This window comes from Hemicordylus capensis, chromosome 2 (assembly GCF_027244095.1).
Source record: "Hemicordylus capensis ecotype Gifberg chromosome 2, rHemCap1.1.pri, whole genome shotgun sequence".
Classification (NCBI taxonomy): Eukaryota; Metazoa; Chordata; class Lepidosauria; order Squamata; family Cordylidae; genus Hemicordylus; species Hemicordylus capensis.
In genome coordinates, this window is record NC_069658.1 from 211,560,027 (window position 1) to 211,581,749 (window position 21,723).

The following is a 21,723-nucleotide window of genomic DNA, read 5'->3' on the forward strand; positions in this document are numbered from 1 at the left end:
AAGGTGAGAGAGGACGATGACCAGCCTGCCCCGGCAAACACTTTGCTTTTCAGGCTAAAGATCTGCCAGAAACTAGCCATTGGCTGAACTGCTGTGACATCACAGAATGTTGGCCAACATTCTGTCTGCTGCAGGATAGCAGGGCGGTCACGGGAGTGCTTTGCGCTGTGGACACAGAGACACCCTTTGCCAGCTTGTGGTCCACTGAAGTCAGGGCTGCACGGTTCGAACCATGAGCAGGGGACATTTGTGAATTCTGGCTTGCATGCGATCCAGCAACACAAGCAGGGTGGCGCGCCTTTCCTTGACTGCACCGTGCAAGCAGAGACAAGTTCACAGAGGACGTCCGTTGGTGGTAACTTCATGCACTGTTCTGTGGAACTCCCTGCTACAAGATGTTGTGGTAGCCACTAGCGTTGATGGCTTTATAGGGACAAATTCACAGAGGACGCCCAGTGGTGGCGGTGTTGGTGATGACTGCACGATCTCCTGGTTCAGAGCAGTACAGCTCTGTGTACCAGTTGTTGGGAAGCTGCCATGAGAGAGGGCGGTTTGCTTATGGGTCCTGATCCTTGGCTCCCCAGGGGCATCTGGTGGGCCACTCTGAGAAACTGCGACAGAGCACAGAATTGAGCAGCCTGGGAATCCTAGTATTCAAACAATACTTAAATCAATCCAAGTGCCTGGCCCTCAAGAACTTAAGCTCAAAAGAGCAGCTGGTGCCCTGCAGGATTTCCAGAGGAGGAGGGCTCTGAACATCAGGAGAGCCCTGCTGGATCAGACCATAGACCTATCTGGTCCAGAGTGGCCAAACAGTTGCCTCTGGGAAGCCAAGGATCAGGACCCATAGGCAAACCGCCATCTCTCACCATGGCTTCCCCAGCAACCGGTGCGCAGAGCTAAACTGCTCTGAACCAGGAGATCGTACACAGTCGTTACCACCACCACTGGATGCCCTCTGTGAATTTGTCCCTATAAAACCATCAATGCTAGTGGCTACCACGACATCTTGTAGCAGGTAGTTCCACAGAGTTAGCCGTGCAAGGAGAAGTACTTCCTTCGTGTCTGCCCCAAATCACCTGCTGATCTGTTGTTTTGGCTGCAGGGCTCCTCCCCACAATGAGTAACATTCACATGCACCCCTCGTTTCCCCAGAGACAGCACTCACCTTGAGGCCTTGCCAGGGTAGGCTTCCTCGCAGGAAGTACATGAACATGTGACCCAGTGCCTCCAAATCATCTCTGCGGCTTTGCTCTGCACAGGAGACAGAAACAAACAGCTCAGACCTAGCAATTTTTCGCAAGGAGGTGTTAATCTCTAAAATAAAACCACCCAAAAGTAATGAGCATTCTTATCCGGCTTATTAAATCAATATTTGTCTTAATTTTGTTGATTTCCCCCCGATAGCTACAGTTTTAAAATCGTATCTGAGAGTAAGTAAAGCTTTACTCACTGGGTGCAAAAAGGTACTTCTGCCAAAAGTTTTTCACTTTTGCAATCCTCTCTCAGTTCAGCAATTCAGAGACAGTTTCACCCAACTATGTTGTTACACTTTTGTTTTGGAAAGTGGGGTTTTCAAGGTTCTTTTTACACAAACAAATGGAGATGAAAAAAATTGATATACTTTCATTTTGCCTTCGTCACACAAGTCAGAGTTTCAGAAGACTACAAACTCAAAAGACATCACCCTGGCAGTTAAAATGATGGAGAGGTGCAAAAAAGAGAAAAGAACACAGAGTTGTCCTAATTTGGATGGAGAGGCCAGAATATCCCATAATATTCTTAGGAGATCACACACACCCCACACACAAGGTGTTAATGCTCTAGACCTTCGTGAATCATATGATGCTTCACCACTGCGACAGATAATTATATTTTTCTGTTAGCTATTCCAAGCTTAGGGTTTGATCCAAAATTCCACGTGGGAAAGTTCTTCCAAGGAAACGTTCCCCTTCCAACCCAGAGCAACCCCCACAGAAAGCCCCCCTTGAGGGTCAGGGTATGGAAGAGGGAGAAACTATTGGTGCAAAGAATAAAAACAATTAACAGTAGATGTCTACCCAGAAGTAAGCCCCAATGAATTCAATGAGACTTACTCCCAGGTAAGTATGTGCCAGGCTACAGCTTAAGGTAGCATGTTGGCTGGACACAGATCTCACAAGAATCTTCCCACCTTTCATCCACCCCCAAAATGCTTCAGAGAATCCCCTGTCTACGCCGACGAATTGTCCAAGGAGGCATCTTTTCATGTGGGGATTCTCTTATCTTTCTCAGGGGGAGAGTCAACGTGGTGTAGTGGTGAGAGTGCTGGACTAGGACCAGAGAGACCTGAGTTCAAATCCCCGTCCAGCCATGAAACTCACCGGGTGAGGGCCAGTCACTCACCTCTCAGCCTAACCTACCTCGCAGGGTTGTTGAGAGGAGACAGCTAACTGTGTACACTGCTCTGAGCCCTTTGAGAGAAAGAAAACCGGTCCAGAGGGCATTCCTGGTGTCCACTTCCTTTGGGGACAGGGAGCCACCGTTAGGCAATTATTGTCCATTTCTCTAGGTCATGGGTTCTCAACCTTGGGTCCCCAGATGTTGTTGGACTTCAACTCCCATAATCCCCACCCAAAGGCCATTGGGGCTGGGGATTATGGGAATTGAAGTCCAGTAACATCTGGGGACCCAAGGTTGAGAATCCCTGCTCTAGGTACACCACTTTGAGGACTCTTGCGGCCAAGCGGCAGACAAGCATCAGTGTGGCATTGCAATCGGTACCTTTCCCTAGGTGTGTGTTGATGCTCATGTATCGGGCCGTCCCTGTCAGGCTCTTGTGCTCTCGGTACGGGATGTGTTTTTTGGTCTCGGGGTCAATGTACTCTTTGGCCAGGCCGAAGTCGATGATGTGGATGGTGTGCTGACGTTTGCTGCCGGGCCTCCCCACCAGGAAGTTCTCCGGCTTGACGTCCCTGTAGATCAGGCTTTTGGTGTGAACGTACTCCATCCGCGTGATCTGGAGCGGGAGAAGAAGGGGCCGGTCACCAGGGCGGCGGGAACTCCTTAAAACGCGTCGCAACTCACCAAGGGGAAAGGGACGCACACGTTCCACACAAGGCGACTCACCAGTTGAATGGCGATCATGAGGACAGTCTTGAGGGTGAAGGTCCGGTCGCAGAGGTCGAAGAGGTCTTCCAGGCTGGGCCCCAGCAGTTCCAAGACCATCGCGTTGTACTTCCCGCAGGGGCCGAAGTAATAGACCTGAGGTATGCCTTCTGGAAAAGGGGCAAAAGAGGACGGGGGGGGGGGGTGAGAGGCAGGCCAGACTCCAGGTTCCAGGAGAAGAAGAGCTGGTCTGGTGGTCGCGAGCATGACTTGTCCCCTTTGCTAAACAGGGTCCGCCCTGGTTGCATTTGAATGGGAGACTAGACGTGTGAGCACTGGGAGATATTCCTTTCAGAGGATGGAGCTGCTCTAGGAAGAGCAAGAAGGTTCCACGTTTCCTCCCTGGCAGCATCTCCAAGATAGGGCTGAGAGAGGCTCCTGCCTGCAGCCTTGGAGAAGCCGCTGCCAGTCTGTGAAGACAATACTGAGCTAGATAGACCAAGGGCATAGTATATGGCAGCGTCCTAAGTTCTTATGGGTAAAGAACATGGACTGGCCTTCCAGGATCTTTAAATTGCTTTTGAATGTTTCAGTTTTTAATGGTTTAAAACTGTTTCTAAATTTGTTCTTATTGTTTTAAGCCGATTGTTTTAAATGAGGGCTGCTCAGCATTGGCCCTCCAGGGGTTTTTGGACTACAACTCCCAGCCACAGCAGACAATGGCCAGGGATTATGGGAATTTTAGCCTAACATCTGCAGCAGGGCCAAAGTTGAGCAGCCCCGTTTCCAAATGATTGATTGTTAGTTTTTGTTCTGTTGTGTACCGCCCAGAGCCTTTGGACGGGGCAGCATAAAAATGTAATAAATAAAATAATAAATAATAAATAAAGGACCCGACACACCAATGCTGTCCCTTCTCTCATTCAACCCTGGCTATTTCCCAAGGTGAGTGGGTGACAAAAAGGCAAAAGTGCTTCAATGTTAGCAAGAGTAAAGTGATGCAGATTGGGATGAAAAACCCCAACTTCAAGTATACGTTGATGAGATCTGAGTTGTCGGTTTCTAACCAGGAGAGGGATCTTGGGGTCGTGGTGGACAGCTCGTTGAAAGTGTCGACTCAATGTGTGTGGCAGCTGTGGAAAAGGCTAATTCCATGCTAGGGATCATTAGGAAGGGGATTTTTAAAAAACGGCTAATATTATAATGCCCTTATACAAAACTATGGTGCGACCACATTTGGAGTACTGCGTACAATTGTGGTCACCACATCTTAAAAAGGACATTGTAGAACTGGAAAAGGTGCAGAAGATGGCAACCAAAATGATCATGGGCCTGGAGCACCTTCCTTATGAGGCAGGGCTACAGCATCTGGGGCTTTTTGGTTTGCAAAAGAGGTGACTATGGGGGGGGGGCATGATTGAGGTGCATAAAATTATGCATGGACAAGAGAGTGGACAGAGAGAAAAATTTCTCCCTCTCTCACAACACTGGAACCAGGGGTCACCCCATGAAACTGAAGGCCAGGAAACTTAGGACCAGCAAAAGGAAGTATTTTTGCACACAGCACATAGTTAGTCTATGGAATTCTCTGCCACGGGGTGTGGTGATGGCCACTAGCTTGGATGGCTTTCAAAGGGGCTTAGACAAATTCATGGAGGAGAGGTCTAGCAATGGCTACTAGTCTGGCGGCTATAGGCCACCTCCAACCTCAGAGGCAAGATGCCTCTGAGTCCCAGTTGCAGGGGAGCAAGAACAAGACAGAGGGCATGCCCTCACCTCTTGCCTGCGGGCTTCATGGAGGCATCTGGTGGGATCCTGTGGGACACAGGGTGCCGGAGTAGATAGGCCTTGGGCCTGATCCAGCAGGGCTGGTCTCATGTTCTAACCAAGTGCTGACAGGATGGGCAAAGCAAGTAACTCTGGGAATTGTTGTTTTGTAAGGTGAATGTAAGGTGAATCATAGGAACATAGTAAGCTGCCATACGCCATGATCATCACAATTATAACAAATTAAGGCTTGACTTATCTCGCTTTGCATGTAATGCGTCTATCTCATATATCAGTTTCACCTTTTAATTTGCATTACTGAAATTAATGGACTTTTGCACGATATTCTAATTTTTCGAGTTTCACCTGTATACTGAGTCCGACCCTTAGCCCATCTAGCTCAGTATTGTCTACACAGACTGGTAGCAGCTTCTCCGAGGATACAGGCAGGAATCTTTCTCAGGCCTATCTTGGAGATGTCAGCAGGGGAACTTGGAGCCTTCCGCCTGCAAGCAAGCAGGTACTCTTCCCCTGAGCTATGACCCCCATCTCCTAAGGGAAGTAACTGACAGTGTTCACACATGTAGTCTCCCATTCAAATGCAAACCAGAGCTGACCCTGCTTAGCAGAGGGGACAATTCATGCTTGCTACCACAAGACCAGCTCTCCTCCCATAACCTTTTACTGCTAGAAAAGTGAAGAAGTCTATCCAGCCAGGTGTGTCCAAGAAATCCACAAATAGGGCGTGACGGGGACAGCCTGAAAGCTAGTATTCAGAGTTAGACTGCCTCTGAACATGCAAGCGTTGTTTAAGCATCCGGGTCAATATCTAGTTTAAAAAAAAACAACCCACCCTCATCTTCTTCCAAATATTTCTCATCTTGATTTAGGAAATAGTGACCCACCCTGGAAGAAGAGGGACAAAGAAAGAGAGAATGCCAAGAACTGCCTTGCTTGGTCAGATCCCCAAACAACCATTTCTCACAGGGTTCTGCTAGATCCACCAGGGAAGCCCACACACCTTTGCTTGCAACTGGTACTCTGAGGTATACTGCCCTGCAGACAGGAGGTTCCATTTACCAGTAACCGCTAACAATAACAGAAGAAGCGCAGTGGAGGAGGTTGAAAATAATGCTATTCTTTTTTAATTTAATGTTTTTTGACATTTTGTATTTTACATCCCTCTTTCCTCATTCCCCCCCCCCGCCCATCCTTAACTGCCTTGTAAAGTAAAGTGTGCCGTCAAGTCAATTTCGACTCCTGGCGACCACAGAGTCCTGTGGTTGTCTTTGGTAGAATGCAGGAGGGGTTTGCCATGGCCTCCTCCCGTGCAATGTGAGATGATGCCTTTCAGCATCTTCCTATATCGCTGCTGCCCGATATAGCACAAGCGGGGATTCGAACCAGCAACCCTCTGCTTGTTAGTCAAGCATTTCCCCGCTGTGCCACTTAAGGAGGTCATATATGAGCTCCTCAAAAAGTAGGCGCTGTGCAACCCCCGGGGCCTAAAGGACAACCAGGGAAAGAGTTTTCAGGAGCAGTTTACACAGCTATATGTTATAAATATGACCATTCACACAGTATGTGTAAGACCAGTCTGAGAGCTGGCCTTGTGGTGGCATGCATGAATCGCCCCCTTATGCTAAGCAGGGCCTGCCCTGGTTTGCATTTGAATGGGAGACAACATGTGTGAGCACTGGAAGATCTTCCCTTCAGGGGATGGGGCTGCTCTGGGAAGACCACCTGCCTGCTTGCATGCAGAAGGTTCCAAGTTCCCTCCCTGGAATCTCCAAGATCAGGCTGAGGGAGACTCCTGCCTGCAACCTTGGAGAGGCCGCTGCCAGCCTGGGTAGGCAATGCTGAGCTAGGTAGGCTCATGGTCCGACTTGGTAGAAGGCAGCTTCCTATGTTCCTAAAACCTTCACAGACATTCTCCCAGTAATCCTTACAAACAACCCTGCGAGGTAGCGGCCAGCATCCCCCTATATCAGAGGAATGGGTAGGGACTCTGGCAGAGATATTGCAGCTTGACCGAGGCCCACTTCGTCAGTGGATGGCAGAGGCAAGAATCGCTTGGGGGGGCTTCCTAAATAGAAGCCCAGTCTCTTAACTGCTAGCCAATCGACACTTCAAGCTGGAAAACACTACACCAGTTTCCAAGCGATTCCTCTGCCATCCTGAGGACTAGAGCCTTAACTTGTCGCTGCGAGGTCTTGACTCACACAGTCCCTGGATGCGCTTGACCAGGCTGTGGCTTTCACCCACCTGCGTTGCCAAGCTGTTTGTAAAACCGGTACTCCAGATGCAGCTGTGGGGCTCTGGATTTGATGGGTTCCTGGGGGAGAGAGAGAGAAGAAAACACACAGCAGGTTTGTAACTTGTTTTTAAAACCCGGAGAGAAGGGTTTTAGAACAGGACTGCACAACTTGGGCCCTCCAGTGGTCGTTGGACTACAGATCCCACCCTCCCTGTCACAGCGGCCAACAGTCAGGGATGATGGGAGTTGTAGTCCAACAACAGCTGGAGGGCAGCAGTTGTGCAGCCCTGTTCTAAACCCTGGATGGGGAAAGCGATTTTAAAGAAGCCAGCTTACCAACTTGATTGCTACGTATTCGTTCGTATAGAGGTTCTTTCCTGCAAAAGGAAGAGGAGAAAAGGAAAGAAGTCAAGAAGATATCCCCTTTTGGAATCGCCGTAGAGGAAGTCACTAGTCCTCAACATTCTCCTTCACTATCCTGGTGCCATTATTTTAAGGGCAAATAGCTTGAAAGGATAGAGAGAGAGAGAGAGAGAGAGAGAGAGAGAGAGAGAGAGAGATGGCGGTGATGAGGAAAAACCTCAGAAGGTTGCTGCTGCCAGCCAGTGCAGACAATACTGAGCTAGATGGACCAAGGGTCAGACTCAGTAGGTGGCAGTTTCACATGCTCCGGGGCAGAGCCCCTGTTCACATGTAGGTCCCAGGTTCACTCCACTTAACATAGGAAGTTGCCTTCTACTGAGTCAGAACATTGGCTCATCTAGCTCAGTATCGTCTACACAGGCTGGCAGCAGCTTCTCCAAGGATACAGCCAGGAGTCTCTCTCAGCCTTATCTTGGAGAAGCCAGGGAGGGAACTTGGATGCTCTTCCCAGAGCGGCTCCATCCCCTAAGGGGAACATCTTACAGTGGCTCACACATCAAGTCTCCCATTCATACACAACCAGGGTGGACCCTGCTTAGCCAAGGGGACAAGTGATGCTTGCTACAAGACCAGCTCTGCTTTAAAGTACAATAAAGGAGGAAAGAGAGAAAGACAGAGAGAGGACTCTTGAAGGAATGAACGGCCTTGCAATCAAGTTGCCGTCGCTCAGTGCCATGGGGAGGCACTCTGTACATTTATTTACTTACTTACTTATTTAATTTACATATTTTATACCGCTCAAAACGTACATCTCTGGGCAGTTTACAACAGATAAAAACATTAAAACATTAGTTAAAAACAAAAAACAAGAAATTTAGAACACAACAACTTAAAATTTTTTAAAACCATGCTCTAAAACAACATTAAAAAAAATCAAAACAGTATCAGTTAAAAGCCTGGGTGAACAGATGCGCCTTTAAAGACTTTTAAAATGCTGTCAGAGATGGGGAGGCTCTTATTTCACTAGGGAGCGCATTCCAAAGCCTTGGGGCAGCAACGGAGAAGGCCCGTCCCTGAGTAGCCACCAGACGAGCCGGTGGCAACTGCAGACGGACCTCTCCTGATTATCTCAATGGGTGGTGAGGTTCATGAAGAAGAAGAGGTTCTCTTAAATACCCAGGGCCCAAGCCGTTTAGGGCTTTATAGGTTATAACCAGCACCTTGTATTTTGCCCGGAAACGTATCAGCAGCCAGTGTAGCTCTTTCAATACAAGAGTAATATGGTCTCTCCGAGATGACCCAGAGACCAACTCGGCTGCCGCATTCTGGACCAGCTGTAGTTTCCGGACTATGTACAAGGGCAGCCCCACATAGAGCGCACTGCAGTAATCCAGTCTGGAGGTTACCAGCAGATGTACCACTGTTTTGAGGTCATCTATCTCAAGAAACAGATGCAGCTGGCGTATCAGCTGAAGCTGATAAGAAGGCACTTCTGGCCACTGCCTCAACATGGGACACCAGGGAGAGACTCGGATCCAGAAGCACCCCCAGACTGCCTACCTGTTCCTTCTGGGGAAGTGTGACCCCCCCACCCCATCCAGAACAGGCAGATCAAAATCGTCTCCAGCGTTTCGACCCCACACAACGAGTACCTCCATCTTATCTGGATTCAGTCTCAGCTTGTTATCCCTCATCCAGCCCATTACCTCCTCCAGGCAGGCATTTAGGGAGGTTATGCCCTCTCCTGATGATGTTAACATGGAGAAATAGATTTGGGTGTCATCAGCATACGGATAGCACCCTGCACCAAATCTCCTGATGATCCCTCCCAGCGGTTTCATGTAGATGTTAAACAACATTGGAGACAATACAGAGCCCTGAGGGACACCATACAAAAGTTCAGATTTTGAAGAACAACAGTCTCCAAGGGACACCATCTGGAACCTGCCCGAGAGGTAGGAGCGGAACCACTGCAAAGCAGTGCCTCCAACTCCAGAGTTGCCAGAACCTAAGGGGTATACTCGTGGGTCAAATGGGCCGTAAGCCAGAATTTGGCTTTTTAAAAGCCAAATCTGGCCACCTAGCTCCCAACCCCCTCAGACGCTCCAGAAGAATACTATGGTCGATAGTATCGAAAGCCGCCAAGAGGTCCAAAAGGACCAACAGAGTCACACTTCCTCTGTCAATTCCCAATTGGAGATCATCCATCAGGCCGACCAAGGCAGTCTCCACCCCATAGACAGCCGGGAAACCAGTTTGAAATGGGTCTAGATAGTTGGTTTCCTCCAAGACATGCCCAGAGGCACCTTGCTCTATGCCAGGGATGGGGAGCCTTGGCCCTCCAGCTGTTTTTGAACTACAACTCCCAGCATCCCCAGCCACAGGCTGGAAAAACAGCTGGAGGGCCAAGGTTCCCCACCCCTGCTCTATGCAGTAGGATTGTGTGTCTTCAATCAGCCACGGCTCCTATGAGCATCTCTGAACTCCCTTTTAAGTCAGCATTTACCACCACACCGAGTGGCAAGCCACCACATCCCACAAAGCACAGAAATCGCTCTTGGGTTTGGGGAGAGCCTTTTTGGTTTCAAACACTGAAACGGAAGCTCTGAGCATTCACACCTCTCCTTCCCCAGAGAGCAGAGATCGCCAGGTGAACTTCCTTTCTAGTAAAAAAAGAAAAAGAAAGCCCACCAAGTGAGAAAAGAGGCTGAGAAGCCGCTTCTCTGGAGACACAGGGCCGTTGGGCACCAAGGGGATTATTCTTTTTCCAACATATGCACACACTTTCACAACTCTCATCATCTTCAGCCTCAGTGGCCTGTGCGACTTGAAAAGACTGGTCCCCTTAGCTAAGCAGGTTCCACCCTGGTTGCATATGAGTGGGAGACTAGAAGTGTGAGCACTGGAAGAGATTCCCCTCAAGGGATGGAGCTGCCACTCTGGGAAGAGCAGAAGGTTCCAGGTTCCCTCCCTGGCAGCATCTCCAAGATAGGGCCAAGAGAGATTCCTGCCTGCAACCTTGGAGAAGCCGCTGCCAGTCCGTGAAGACAATGCTGAGCTAGACAGACCAATGGTCTGACTCAGTATATAGCAGCTTCCTATGTTCCTACTGCAAATATTTATATACAGCTTTCAACAAAAGTTCTCAAAGCAGTTTGCACAGAACAACAACAACAACTACTACTACTACTACTACTACTACTACTACTAAAGATGGCAAAGGGTTCACTAGAAGGATGCTGTGCTGGGATTGGATAGGAACAGTTGCTCTCCCCCTGCTAACAAACAAGAGAATCGCCCCTTTAAAAAGGGCCTCTTTTCTCAGTTAACCTTGCCTTAAACCTTGACAGGTTTAGCGACAGGTTTATGGAAGCCAACTTCAATGAATACATCAAGTCTTTGTGTTTTCACACAAGCACCTCAAAGTTTGCAAACAGGAGAATCAAGTGGCAGGAAATGCAAGAAGCCGGGTCTTGTGAACACTTTAAAGTATACAAGATCAACACTAGTGATAGTTCACAAGAGCCATTGATCTTGGTAACAGCATCCTCCTAGCAATGCTAAATAAATTAACTCTGCAACATGATAGAAACGATAGGTCATTATGCAGGCCACACACACACACGAACACACCCCAAAACACGTTTACACAGCTCCATTTTGGCTCAAAACTAGTAGCAACAGACAGAATTGGAGGCCACTTGGGCAAGCATTTAACTAGCATTTTAAAAACTAAAATACTGCCATTTTTTGCCTGGAGAAAGGCAAAACACTTTCATGTAAAAAAGGGAAAGCAAGCAGGAAAGTTGGCCGTGTCTGCGAAGGAGTGCAGAGAGAATCAAGGGCTTTAACGCCATTTGTTAGGTCGGCAGTGGTGACAGCGAGTGGCCAGACTCAAAATACGTTGATTCGATGGAGAAGCTGTCCAGCCCCTCAAATCAAGAAAATCTCTGCTGGGTCAGACTGAAGATTTAACAAGTCCAGTTCCCCCAAACCAGCCAACCAGATGCCACGGGGAAGCCCACGAACAGGACAGGAACTGACCTCTTACTGCTTCTTTCTGGCAAACAGTGTTGTGCCGTAGACTCCCCCTAAACATGGAGGCTCCATCTCACTGTCATGGCGAGCAGGTTGAGGTCCCACTGTTGAGACCTCTGCCTCCCATGAAGATTTCCTAATCCACATCAGGGCTTCCCAGAACATGGTCTAAGGGTGCACGATGCAGCCGCCTTGCTGAAGCTAAGCAGGTCATGGGGTGGTCAGAGCCTGAATGGGAGACCCATTTATGCCACCCTTGGGGATGGGGCCGTAGCTCAGTGGCAGAGCACTGGCTTTGCATGCAGAAGGTCCCTGGTGGCTGCAGGTAGGGTTGGGAAAGACCCCTGTCTGCAACCTTGGAGAAGCCACTGCCAGTCAGTATTGACAATACTGAGCTAGACGGACCAACGGTCTGACTCTGTATAACGCAGCTTCCTATGTCCCTACAAGTTTCGCCTCTGCCGTGAACTCCCTAGGGTGCAGTCAGTCCAGAGGTAGACTTCCCCTGGGCATGGAGGTTCTATTCGACCGGGATGGCCAAACAGGTGCCAGTATACCAAAGAACCCAAGGGCTGAAAGTTGCAAGGAAGCAGGTCGAGGCTGGACATCTGGAAAAGCTGCCCAGCAGTGGAATTGCCTGCCTCACGCAAGGAGCGCTGGGTTCTTCTTTGCCAGAGGCGGCTTCCAGACAGAAGCCGGACAGCCAGCTCTTGGGGATGCTGGAGCCCATTCCTTCGCCGGGCTGGACTAGATGACCTCCAAGGCCCCTTCCTACCCTGTAAGATTCTTTGCGAAATTACACACTTCTCAGCAGAGGCCGAAAGGACAGACGCACAGAGAGCCGCAGGTTTGCAGAAGCCTCTCAGTGGGGGAAGAGTCCCGTCCTCGTCGGCCAATCCTGCCCGGCTCAGAAGCCACTGCCCGGCCAGAGGAGGCATGCATGAGGTCACCGCCCCAAAGCCCCGGCCCCCTCCTCCCTTTAACCCTTCCATAATTTGTCCTTGCAAAGCTCCGGACGTGCAAAACCTCCCACAGCACCTGCTTCCGCACATCACGCCGGCTTCCCCTTGACCTTTTATTGGGAAAGACTCTCAAGTATTTAACTATTTAAAAAAACAAAAAAAACCAACAACACCCAACCAGAAGGGAAGCAATCAGAGGATGGAAACAGAAGGGGTGCGCAAAAGGCTTCTGTTCCCAGAGTTGGGTACCCTGGAGGGACAGCTAGAAAAGGGTAGCTTGGGGGTCCATCTCCCGTCCAGAAGCCTTGCACAGGGCACAGACGGCAGCTTCTTCCCCTACTCTGCAGGGGGAAATTCCCCCCTGCCGACTCACCTGCTTGTTGAGGAATGCCGAATCGGGACTGGAAGGCCCCTTTCCGACAGACAGCGTCCGGAGTGGAAAGGCGCAGGGGAGGGGCCTTCCAAGAGGGTCCCATTTCCCTGAAAAGGGCCCCCGCCTCTCTCTCTCTATATATATATTTTACATTTTATATCCCGCTCTTCCTCCCAGGAGCCCAGAGCGGTGTACTACATACTTGGGTTTCTCCTCACAACAACCCTGTGAAGGAGGCTAGGCTGAGAGAGAAGGGACCGGCTCAGAGACACCCAGCTAGTCTCACGGCTGAATGGGGATTTGAACTTGGGTCTCCTCAGTCGTCCCGGCCTGGTGTCACGCTGACTGTGCGGAGTATTCGGCTTTGGCTGGAGCTTCACATGGGCCCAATAAACAATGAACCAGGGGGTTGGCCCCAGGCCTTACAGTGCATAAGAACAGCCCTGCTGGATCAGGCCCAAGGCCCATCCAGTCCAGCAGCGTACAATGGCCCACCAGACGCCTCTGAGGAGCCCACAGGCAAGAGTTATGTGCTTGCTCTCTCTCCTGCTGTTGCTCCCCTGCAACTGGGATTGAGAAGCATCGTGCCTTTGAGGCTGGAGGTGACCTATGCCACCAGGCTAGTAGCCATTAATAGACCTGTTTTCCATGCATTTGTCCAAGCCCCTTTTAAAGCCATCCAAGCTAGTAGCCATCACCACATCCCAGGGCAGAGAATTCCATAGATTAATTATGCACTGTGTGGAAAAAGTACTTCCTTTTGTTGGCCCGACATTTCCCGGCCTTCAGTTTCATGGGATGACTCCTGGTTCTAGTGTTATGGGAGAGGGAGAAGAATTTCTCTCTGTCCACTTTCTCCACACATGCATGATTTTGTAGACCTCAATCATATCTCCCTGCAGCCACCTTTTTTCTAAACTAAAAAACCCCAGGTGTTGTAGTCTTGCCTCATAAGAAAGGTGCTCTAGGCCCCTGATCATCTGGGTTGCCCTCTTCTGCACCTTCTCCAGTTCTACAATGTCCTCAAGATACAGTGTCCAGAACTGCATGCAGTGCTCCAAATGTGGCCACACCATAGATTTGTTTAAGGGCATCATAATATTAGAATTTTTATTTTCAGTCCCCTTCCTTATGATCCCTAGCGTGGAATTTGCCTTTTTTCACAGCTGCCACTGCACTGTGTCAACGCTTTGAACAAGCTGTCTACCACAACCCCAAGATCCCTCTCCGGGTCAGTTACTGACAGCTCAGTATATATGTGATTTTTGGGGCTTTTTGCTCCAATATGCATCACTCTACCCTTGCTTACGATGAACCGCATTTGCCATTTTGAAGCGATCCTTTTGGAGCTCCTCACAATCCGTTGTGGGTTTCACTGCCCTAAACAGTTAGTTTCATCTGCAAATTTGGCTACTTTGCTAAAAAGAGACCCAAGGGAGACCCCCTCAACAGCCACCGGGAAGGACGCGCACTAGATATACGAGCCCGTCCCACTGAAAGGGCGACGTTTAAAGTCAAAAAGGTCTTTTTTCATATTGAAACCAACAATGAAAGAGCAGAGAGATTCTTGGTCTGGTGTTATTGTTTGCAACAGAAGTTTGATTGTCCTCTCTTTTACATTTGTTTTAATTCCATGCTGGCCGTTGACCGAAATAAAGAGATTGATTGATTGATTGATTGAGATTCTTGGTCCCAGCACTGAATTGGGGCGCTTGCTGGTCCTGGCTCTGCTCACGAGCCTGCTTTGGAAATGTTTAATCCGGGCCGAGGAGATGCAGGAGTGCTGCCCGCTTACGAGAGGAAATCCAAGCAAGACCTCAGCCCCCGGGATAATGGAGGATCGGCACCGCGTGTGCCAGAGAGAGAGAGAGAGAGAGAGATTGATTGGGTGGGAGGTGGAAAAAGAGAAGAGATAATCCGCAGCATTTGTGAGGATCTAAGAGAAAGTATCGTCTTAACAGGGCACGATCGGGAAGGGCCACCCGCTTCCCAGCTGGCGTCAGCTGCGACACCACCGGCCCCACACGCCTGCCTCCTGGGAGACAGACAGATGCTACCGGAGAGCGGAAACTGCAGCAGATGCCCGGAGGCCCTGGAAGAGAGCGGCTCTTCTCCCAGCGGGGCGTGGATGGCGGAGGAGAGTGCACCACCGCGGTCAGCCGGCCAGAGCCTAGATTTTCCCAAACAGCGTGCCAGCAGGGAACACTTTCCGCCCCAATCTCTTGGCTGATCCCGGGGAGGATTCTAGGGCAGCAATTTCCTCAAAATCCAGAGCCTGCCTTGAGCCCCCATCCAGAAACGTGGGGCCCGCTACGCTTTTAAAACCCTTTACACCTCCTCTTCTTTCCCCAGTGCATTTCGTAATTATTCTTCAGTGCACAAATCATATTTTATTTAGCCGATTTATACACCGCCCTTCCAAAAGCGGCTCAGGGCAGTTTACATTAAAATAGAAAATAATAAGAACAGCCCTGCTGGATCAGGCCCAAGGAGGCCCATCTAGTCCGTTTCCCACAGTGGCCCACCAGATGCCTCTGAGAAGCCCACAGGCAGGAGGTCTGTGCATGCCCCGTCTCCCCTGCTGTTACTCCCCAGCAACTGGAATTCGGAGGCTTCTTGCCTCTGAGGCTAGAAGGGCCCACAGCCCTCAGACTAGTAGCCATGGATAGACCTCTCTTCCATGAATTTATCCAAACCCTTCTTAAAGCCATCCAGGCCGTTAGCCGAGGCCACATCTTGTGGCAGAGAATTCCACAGCTTGATTATGCATGGTGTGAAAAGGTTCTTCCTTTTGTCGGTCCTAAACTTCTTGGCAATCAGTTTCATGGGAAACTGGTTCTAGTGTCATGTGAGAGGGAGAAAAATTTATATCAACTTTCTCCACACCATGTATTATTTTATAGTATCTCTATCATATCTCTGCTCAGTCGACTTTCTTCTAAAGGTCTAAGGTCGCCTTCTCTCTGGTTGGTTCCGTGATCAATTGTTCTAGGGCACAGTTATTCATTGTAACTAGAAATTTGGCCTCTCTGTCATTATCTGAATGTGAATTTGCCCAGTTTATGTGTGAGTAATTGAACATAGAGACCTAGGAAGCTGCCATATACTGAGTCAGACCATTGGTCTCTCTAGCTCAGTATTGTCTTCACAGACTGGCAGCAGCTTCTCCAAGGTTGCAGGCAGGAGTCTCTCTCAGCCCTATCTTGAATTGGCCAGAGAAGAAACTTGAAACTTCCCAGGGCGGCTCCATCCCTTGAGGGGAATATCTGACAGTGCTTACATTTCTAGTCTCCCTTTCATATGCAACCAGGGCAGACCCTGCTTAGCTAAGGGGATAAGTCATGCTTGCTACCACCAGACCAGCTCACCTCCCTAAGTCATCCATTGTTACAGGTCTGTCTGTCTTTGATGCCTCTCTGAATTCCTTCTGCAACTCCCAGTTACTGTCAGCATTATGGTCAACAGAGCAATAGCACATCCCTAGAAACACACTTCCTTTCAGGCCTTGTATTGTCACCCACAAAGTTTCTAGGGAGGACTCCGGGTTGTCTAGGTTTTCTAGCTCGTCCGATTCTATCCCTTCTTTAATACACAGTGCTGTTCCAACCCAAATCCTCCCCTCCCTGTCCTTTCTATAGTGTTCATACCCAGGAACAACAAACAGTGTCCCACTGGTTCTCACTGTTCCACCATGTTTTGGTTGTGGAACATAGGAACATAGGCAGCTGCCATACACTGAGTCAGACCCTGGGTCTATCTAGCTCAGTATTGTCTTCACAGACTGGCAGCGGCTTCTCCAAGGTTGCAGGCAGGAGTCTCTCTCAGCCCTGTCTTGGAGATGCTGCTGCCAGGGAGGAAACGTGGAACCTTCTGCTCTTCCCAGAGTGGCTCCATCCCCTGAGGGGAAGATCTTACAGTGCTCACACGTCTAGTCTCCCTTTCATATGCAACCAGGGCGGACCCTGCTTAGCTAAGGGGACAAGTCATGCTTGCTACCACCAAACCAGCTCTCCTCTCTAAGTGTGCCCACTATATCTATGTTTTCATTCGCAACCAAGCACTCCAGCTCACCCATCTTGGCTCGGAGGCTTCTGGCATTGGCACAGAAGCACCTATATACTGAATCTCTTACCTGGTGTGTGCTATCTTTCTTAGGGCCATTTGATCTCTGTGACCAGCTAGCACATCCTTCTGTCTGCTTTTTATTTGGTTCTACTCTGTCCCCTACTGGTTCATTTGAAGCATATGCACCCTCACACCTTAAGGGGTGGCATTTGCCAAATGGGATAGTGCCCAGCTCCTGTCGGCTATCCCCTAGGAGTCATTTTAGAAGCTGCTCTGTGATCTTTTCTTTTTTTAAGCACTCGCATTCTGGTTCCATCTTGGTTAAAGTGCAGCCCGTCCCTTTTGTACAGGCCTTGCTTGCCCCAAAATGTATTATTATTATTATTATTATTATTACATTTATATCCCACTCTTCCTCCAAGGAGCCCAGAGCAGTGTACTACATACTTGAGTTTCTCTTTCACAACCACCCTGTGAAGTAGGTTAGGCTGAGAGAGAAGTGACTGGCCCAGAGTCACCCAGCAAGTCTCATGGCTGAATGGGGATTTGAACCCGGATCTCCCCGGTCCTAGTCCAGCACTCTAACCACTATACCATGCTAACAAATCTAAACCCCTCCTCCCGGCACCAAGGTCTCATCCACGCATGGAAACCCCTCAGCTCTGCCTGTCTCACTGTACCTGTGCATGGAACAGGTAGCATTTCTGAGAATGCTACCGTGGGAGTCCTGGACTTCAATATCTACCTATCAGTCTAAATTTGGCTTCTAGGGCCTCCCGACTGCATTTCCCAACTTTGTTGGAGCCCACGTGCACCACGACAGCTGGCTCCAGAGGATACGGGCTTATCATTCAGGGAAGGGGTCCCTTCTAGCGTAGCATAGTCTTTATTTCAGTCTTTGACCAGCAGAACAGCAAATAGACAAAAATGGTATAAACAATCTACTCCTACAAAATAATAGTCTCTATAAAATTACTTAGTATAGTAAGTAGAGGAAGCGAGACTAGGACCGGGGAGACCCGAGTTCAAATCCCCATTCAGCCATGACACTAGCTGGGTGACTCTGGGCCAGTCCCTTCTCTCTCAGCCTAGCCTACTTCACAGGGTTGTTGTTGTGAGGAGAAACCAAAATATGTAGTACACCGCTCTGGGCTCCTTGGAGGAAGAGCGAGATATAAATGTAATAATAACAACAACAACAACAACAACAACAAAAAGCAGCTTTACTGGGAACAGCCTATATTCTGCAACGATATCTATAACAACTGACAATAAAATTCTGGCATCCCAGGTCCTTGGGAAGGACTCGATGTCTGGATAAAACAAACCAGTCAATAACACCTGTCTGACTGTGTAAACAAGAAATAATAACAATAACAATAATAACAATAATAACATATATATATATATAAGTTAGTCAACACTAATAACAGAATGACATGGAGTATAAAGGTAGCAAGACAGCAAAATTATGTAATTAATACAGAGCAGTGTTCAATCTCATACCATATTGTATTCTATACTACACATGGCAGCAACATATCCAGCGAGGGGAGGCCACATACATATAGGCTTTGGAATATTTAGTTCTTAATGAGCTCTAAATGAATTTTGCTAGATATAAGGCAGAACTTGGCCACATTATGCCCCTCTGGCCACCGCCAGAATGACTCTTAGCCTAGAGTCATTCTGATCTGCCAAGAGGAAATTTAGGTAAAAGGAATCAGTACAGCCGGGATATGAGGGGGTCCCTTCTAAAGAAGCATTTCCCTCTTCCTCAGAATGACGTCATCTTTCCCCCGAGACCTTCCTTCTCCCCGACAGCAGAGGAGGCATCAGCCCTGGAGTGAGATGCCTCTATCACGTCTCTAATAAAGCAATTAATTCTAGCACTTGATGTTTTTTCCTTGTCCATGCCCTTGTACGATTTTTATTCTTGTGCCAGTCTAGGACCATAATAAAGATTGATTGATTTTGAATGAAAATTAAAAACAAAAACAAAACTATTTAAACCAGATTAAAACTAAAACTAGATATCATTAAATTAAAAGCCAGGCTAAAAAGATGGGTGTTGAAGTCTCTCCTGAAGGCCACCAAGGAAGATAATCCTCTTATATACACGGGGAGCGTGTTCCACAACTTGAGGAACTTAGCCACATTATAGAACTTAGCCACATGGGGTGACAACTGAGAAGGCCCCATCCCGGGTCACCGCCAGATGAGCCAGTGGCACCCGAAGATGATGATCTCAATGAGTGCTCAGGATCTTGTAGAGAAAGGCGCTCCCACAGGTAACCCAGGCCTAAGCCATTAATGGCTTTTAAGGTAATACGTAGCACTTTGCCCGGAAACATATTGGCAGCCAATGCAACTGTTTAAGAACAGGCATAAATCGGTGTCTCTGGGATACCCCAGAGACCAATCTGGCTGCTGCAAGAAGGACTAATGGAAGTTTCTAATCTACATTCAAAGGCAGCCCTACATAGAGCGCATTGCAGTAGTCCAGCCTGGAGGATACCAGCTGGTGTACCACTGTTTCCGGGTCATTCTCCTCAAGGAAAGTGTGGAGTTGTCGAATCAGCAAACTTGTCCTTTAAAGGGGGAGAATAAACTGAGACTGAATCCAGATAAGACAGAGGTACTTATTGTGCGGGGTCAGAACTCCAGAGATGATTTTGACCTTCCTGTTCTAGATGGGCTCACACTTCCGCAAAGGGAACAAGCAAGCAGTCTGGGAGTGCTTCGGGAACCACACCTCTCCCTGGTGTCCCAGGTTGAGGCAGTGGCCAGAGGGGCTTCCTATCAGCCTCGGCTGATATGCCAGGTGTGTCTGTTTCTTGAGATGAACGGCCTCAGACCAGTGGTACATGTGCTGGTCACCTCCAGGCTTGACTTCTGCAATGCGCTCTATGTGGGGCTGCCTTTGTATATAGTTCGGAAACTCCAGTTGGTCCAGAATGCAGCAGCAAGGTTGGTCTCTGGGTCATCTTGGAGAGACCACATCACTCCTATCTTAAAAGAGCTGCACTGGCTACCAATAGGTTTCCGGGCAAAATACAAAGTGCTGGTTAGAACCTATAAAGCCCTAAACGGCTTGGGCATTTAAGAAAACATCTTCTTCATTATGACCCCCACCGCCTATTGAGGTTGTCTGTGGAGCCACCAGCCCAGAGGGGGGCGGGCCTTCTTGGATGCTGCCCCGAGATTGTGGAATGCGCTCCCTACTGAAATACGACCCTCCCCATCTCTGACCATTTTTAAAAAGCACTTGAAAACCCACCTCTTCACCCAAGCTTTATTCACTTTTTAAATTTTAATCTGTTTTTGATTTTTGGATAGCCTAAATTGTTTTAAGATTTTTGTGTATGTTTTAACTTGTTTTATGGTATTGTTAACTGCCCAGAGATTAAAATTTGGGGTGGTGCACAAATTTGATAGATAGATAGATAGATAGATAGATAGATAGATAGATAGATAGATAGATAGATAGATAGATAGAAAAATTAAAGCCATAAAGGAGGTTGGGATACTTTTGCCACAACGCAGGAAGTGTTTGGGAATTTTAGTTAAGCAGAAAAGACAAACTGAGGGTAGCACACACATGCTCCCCTCAAGAATTTAGAAAATACCACCTGGTGTACAAAAAGCCGATCAAGAGAAATCCTCTCCCTGCTCCCACCACTTCTCAGAATACCAGAATTGGGGTCACTCAACACAATGGACAGGCAGTACATTCAGGATGGACATGTGGACACTGTGCATATGATGCTCAATGAACTTGTGGAATTCACTGCCACAAGACAGAGTATCATGTCTGCACTGACTGGCAGCAGCTCACCAGGATTCCAGGAAGAGGACGTCTACCTGGAGCTACTGCCAGGGAATTGAACCTGCAACCTTCTGCATGCAATGGAGATGCTCTGCCACTGAGGTATCGATGCTCCCGATGAGCACGTGAAGCTGCCACCTACTGAGTCAGACCCTTGGTCCACCCTGCTCAGGAAGGTCTACTCTGACTGGCAGCATCTTTCCAGGATTTCAAACAGGTCTTTTCCAGCCCTACCTGGAGATGGTGCCAGGGATTGAACATGGGGCCTTTTGCATGCAAAGCAGATGCTCTACCACTGGGCTATGGACTCTCCGTCTAAACAGTCTAATACTTTTGTGCCACCTGAGAATCTTGAATTGGAGGCAACAGGAACTGAACACAGACACTTCTGCAGGTGTGCTGCACTGAACTGCCGCCCCATCGCCTTCAAAGTAAGGAGTGCCTCAAGTAGGTATGCAAACCCCCATCCCCCCACCCCAAATGTACTCAAAACAAGCGTTCTGGAGCAACTTTGGAGTCTACACAAAGCATGGAAAACAGGTTCACTGAGTCCCAGTGCAAAATGCTGGCTGCATAGCCCAGAATGTGGAGAACTTTGTTTTCAGAGCACAAGAACAGGTTCGACTGCAATTGCCACCGGCTCTCGTCTGGTGGCTACTCAGGGACACAGGCCTTCGCCATTGCTGCCCCGAGGCTTTTGAACATGCTCCCTGCTGAAATAAGAGCCTCCCCATCTCTGACAACTTTTTAAAAGGCAGTCAAGACACATTTGTTCACCCAGGCTTTTAGTAAGATATCGTTTTGTGTTAATCGTTTTAGCCTTTTAAATTTTAAGCGACTAATGTTTTAATCTGTTGTTTTTTTATTGTTTTGTTGTAAAACGCCCAGAGACTTGCATTTGGGGCAGTATACAAATATATTAAACAAACAAACAAACAAACAAACAAAAATGGAAGGACATAAGAGCAGCCTTGCTGGATCA

General features: G+C 48.6%; 1 protein-coding gene across 2 annotated transcripts in view; it reads right to left on the minus strand.

Annotated features, from left to right (window-relative positions):
- CSNK1G2 (casein kinase 1 gamma 2) overlaps positions 1-21,723 on the minus strand; it is a 65,616-nt gene that overhangs the window by 13,109 nt on the left and 30,784 nt on the right. For both annotated transcript variants that reach the window (XM_053299262.1, XM_053299263.1), the window contains 5 exons: positions 7,448-7,488; positions 7,120-7,189; positions 3,109-3,257; positions 2,764-2,998; positions 1,169-1,254 (listed from right to left, as the gene is read on the minus strand). In XM_053299262.1, coding sequence (XP_053155237.1) covers positions 1,169-1,254; positions 2,764-2,998; positions 3,109-3,257; positions 7,120-7,189; positions 7,448-7,488 — 581 coding nt within the window. The remainder of the gene's footprint in view (positions 1-1,168; positions 1,255-2,763; positions 2,999-3,108; positions 3,258-7,119; positions 7,190-7,447; positions 7,489-21,723) is intronic.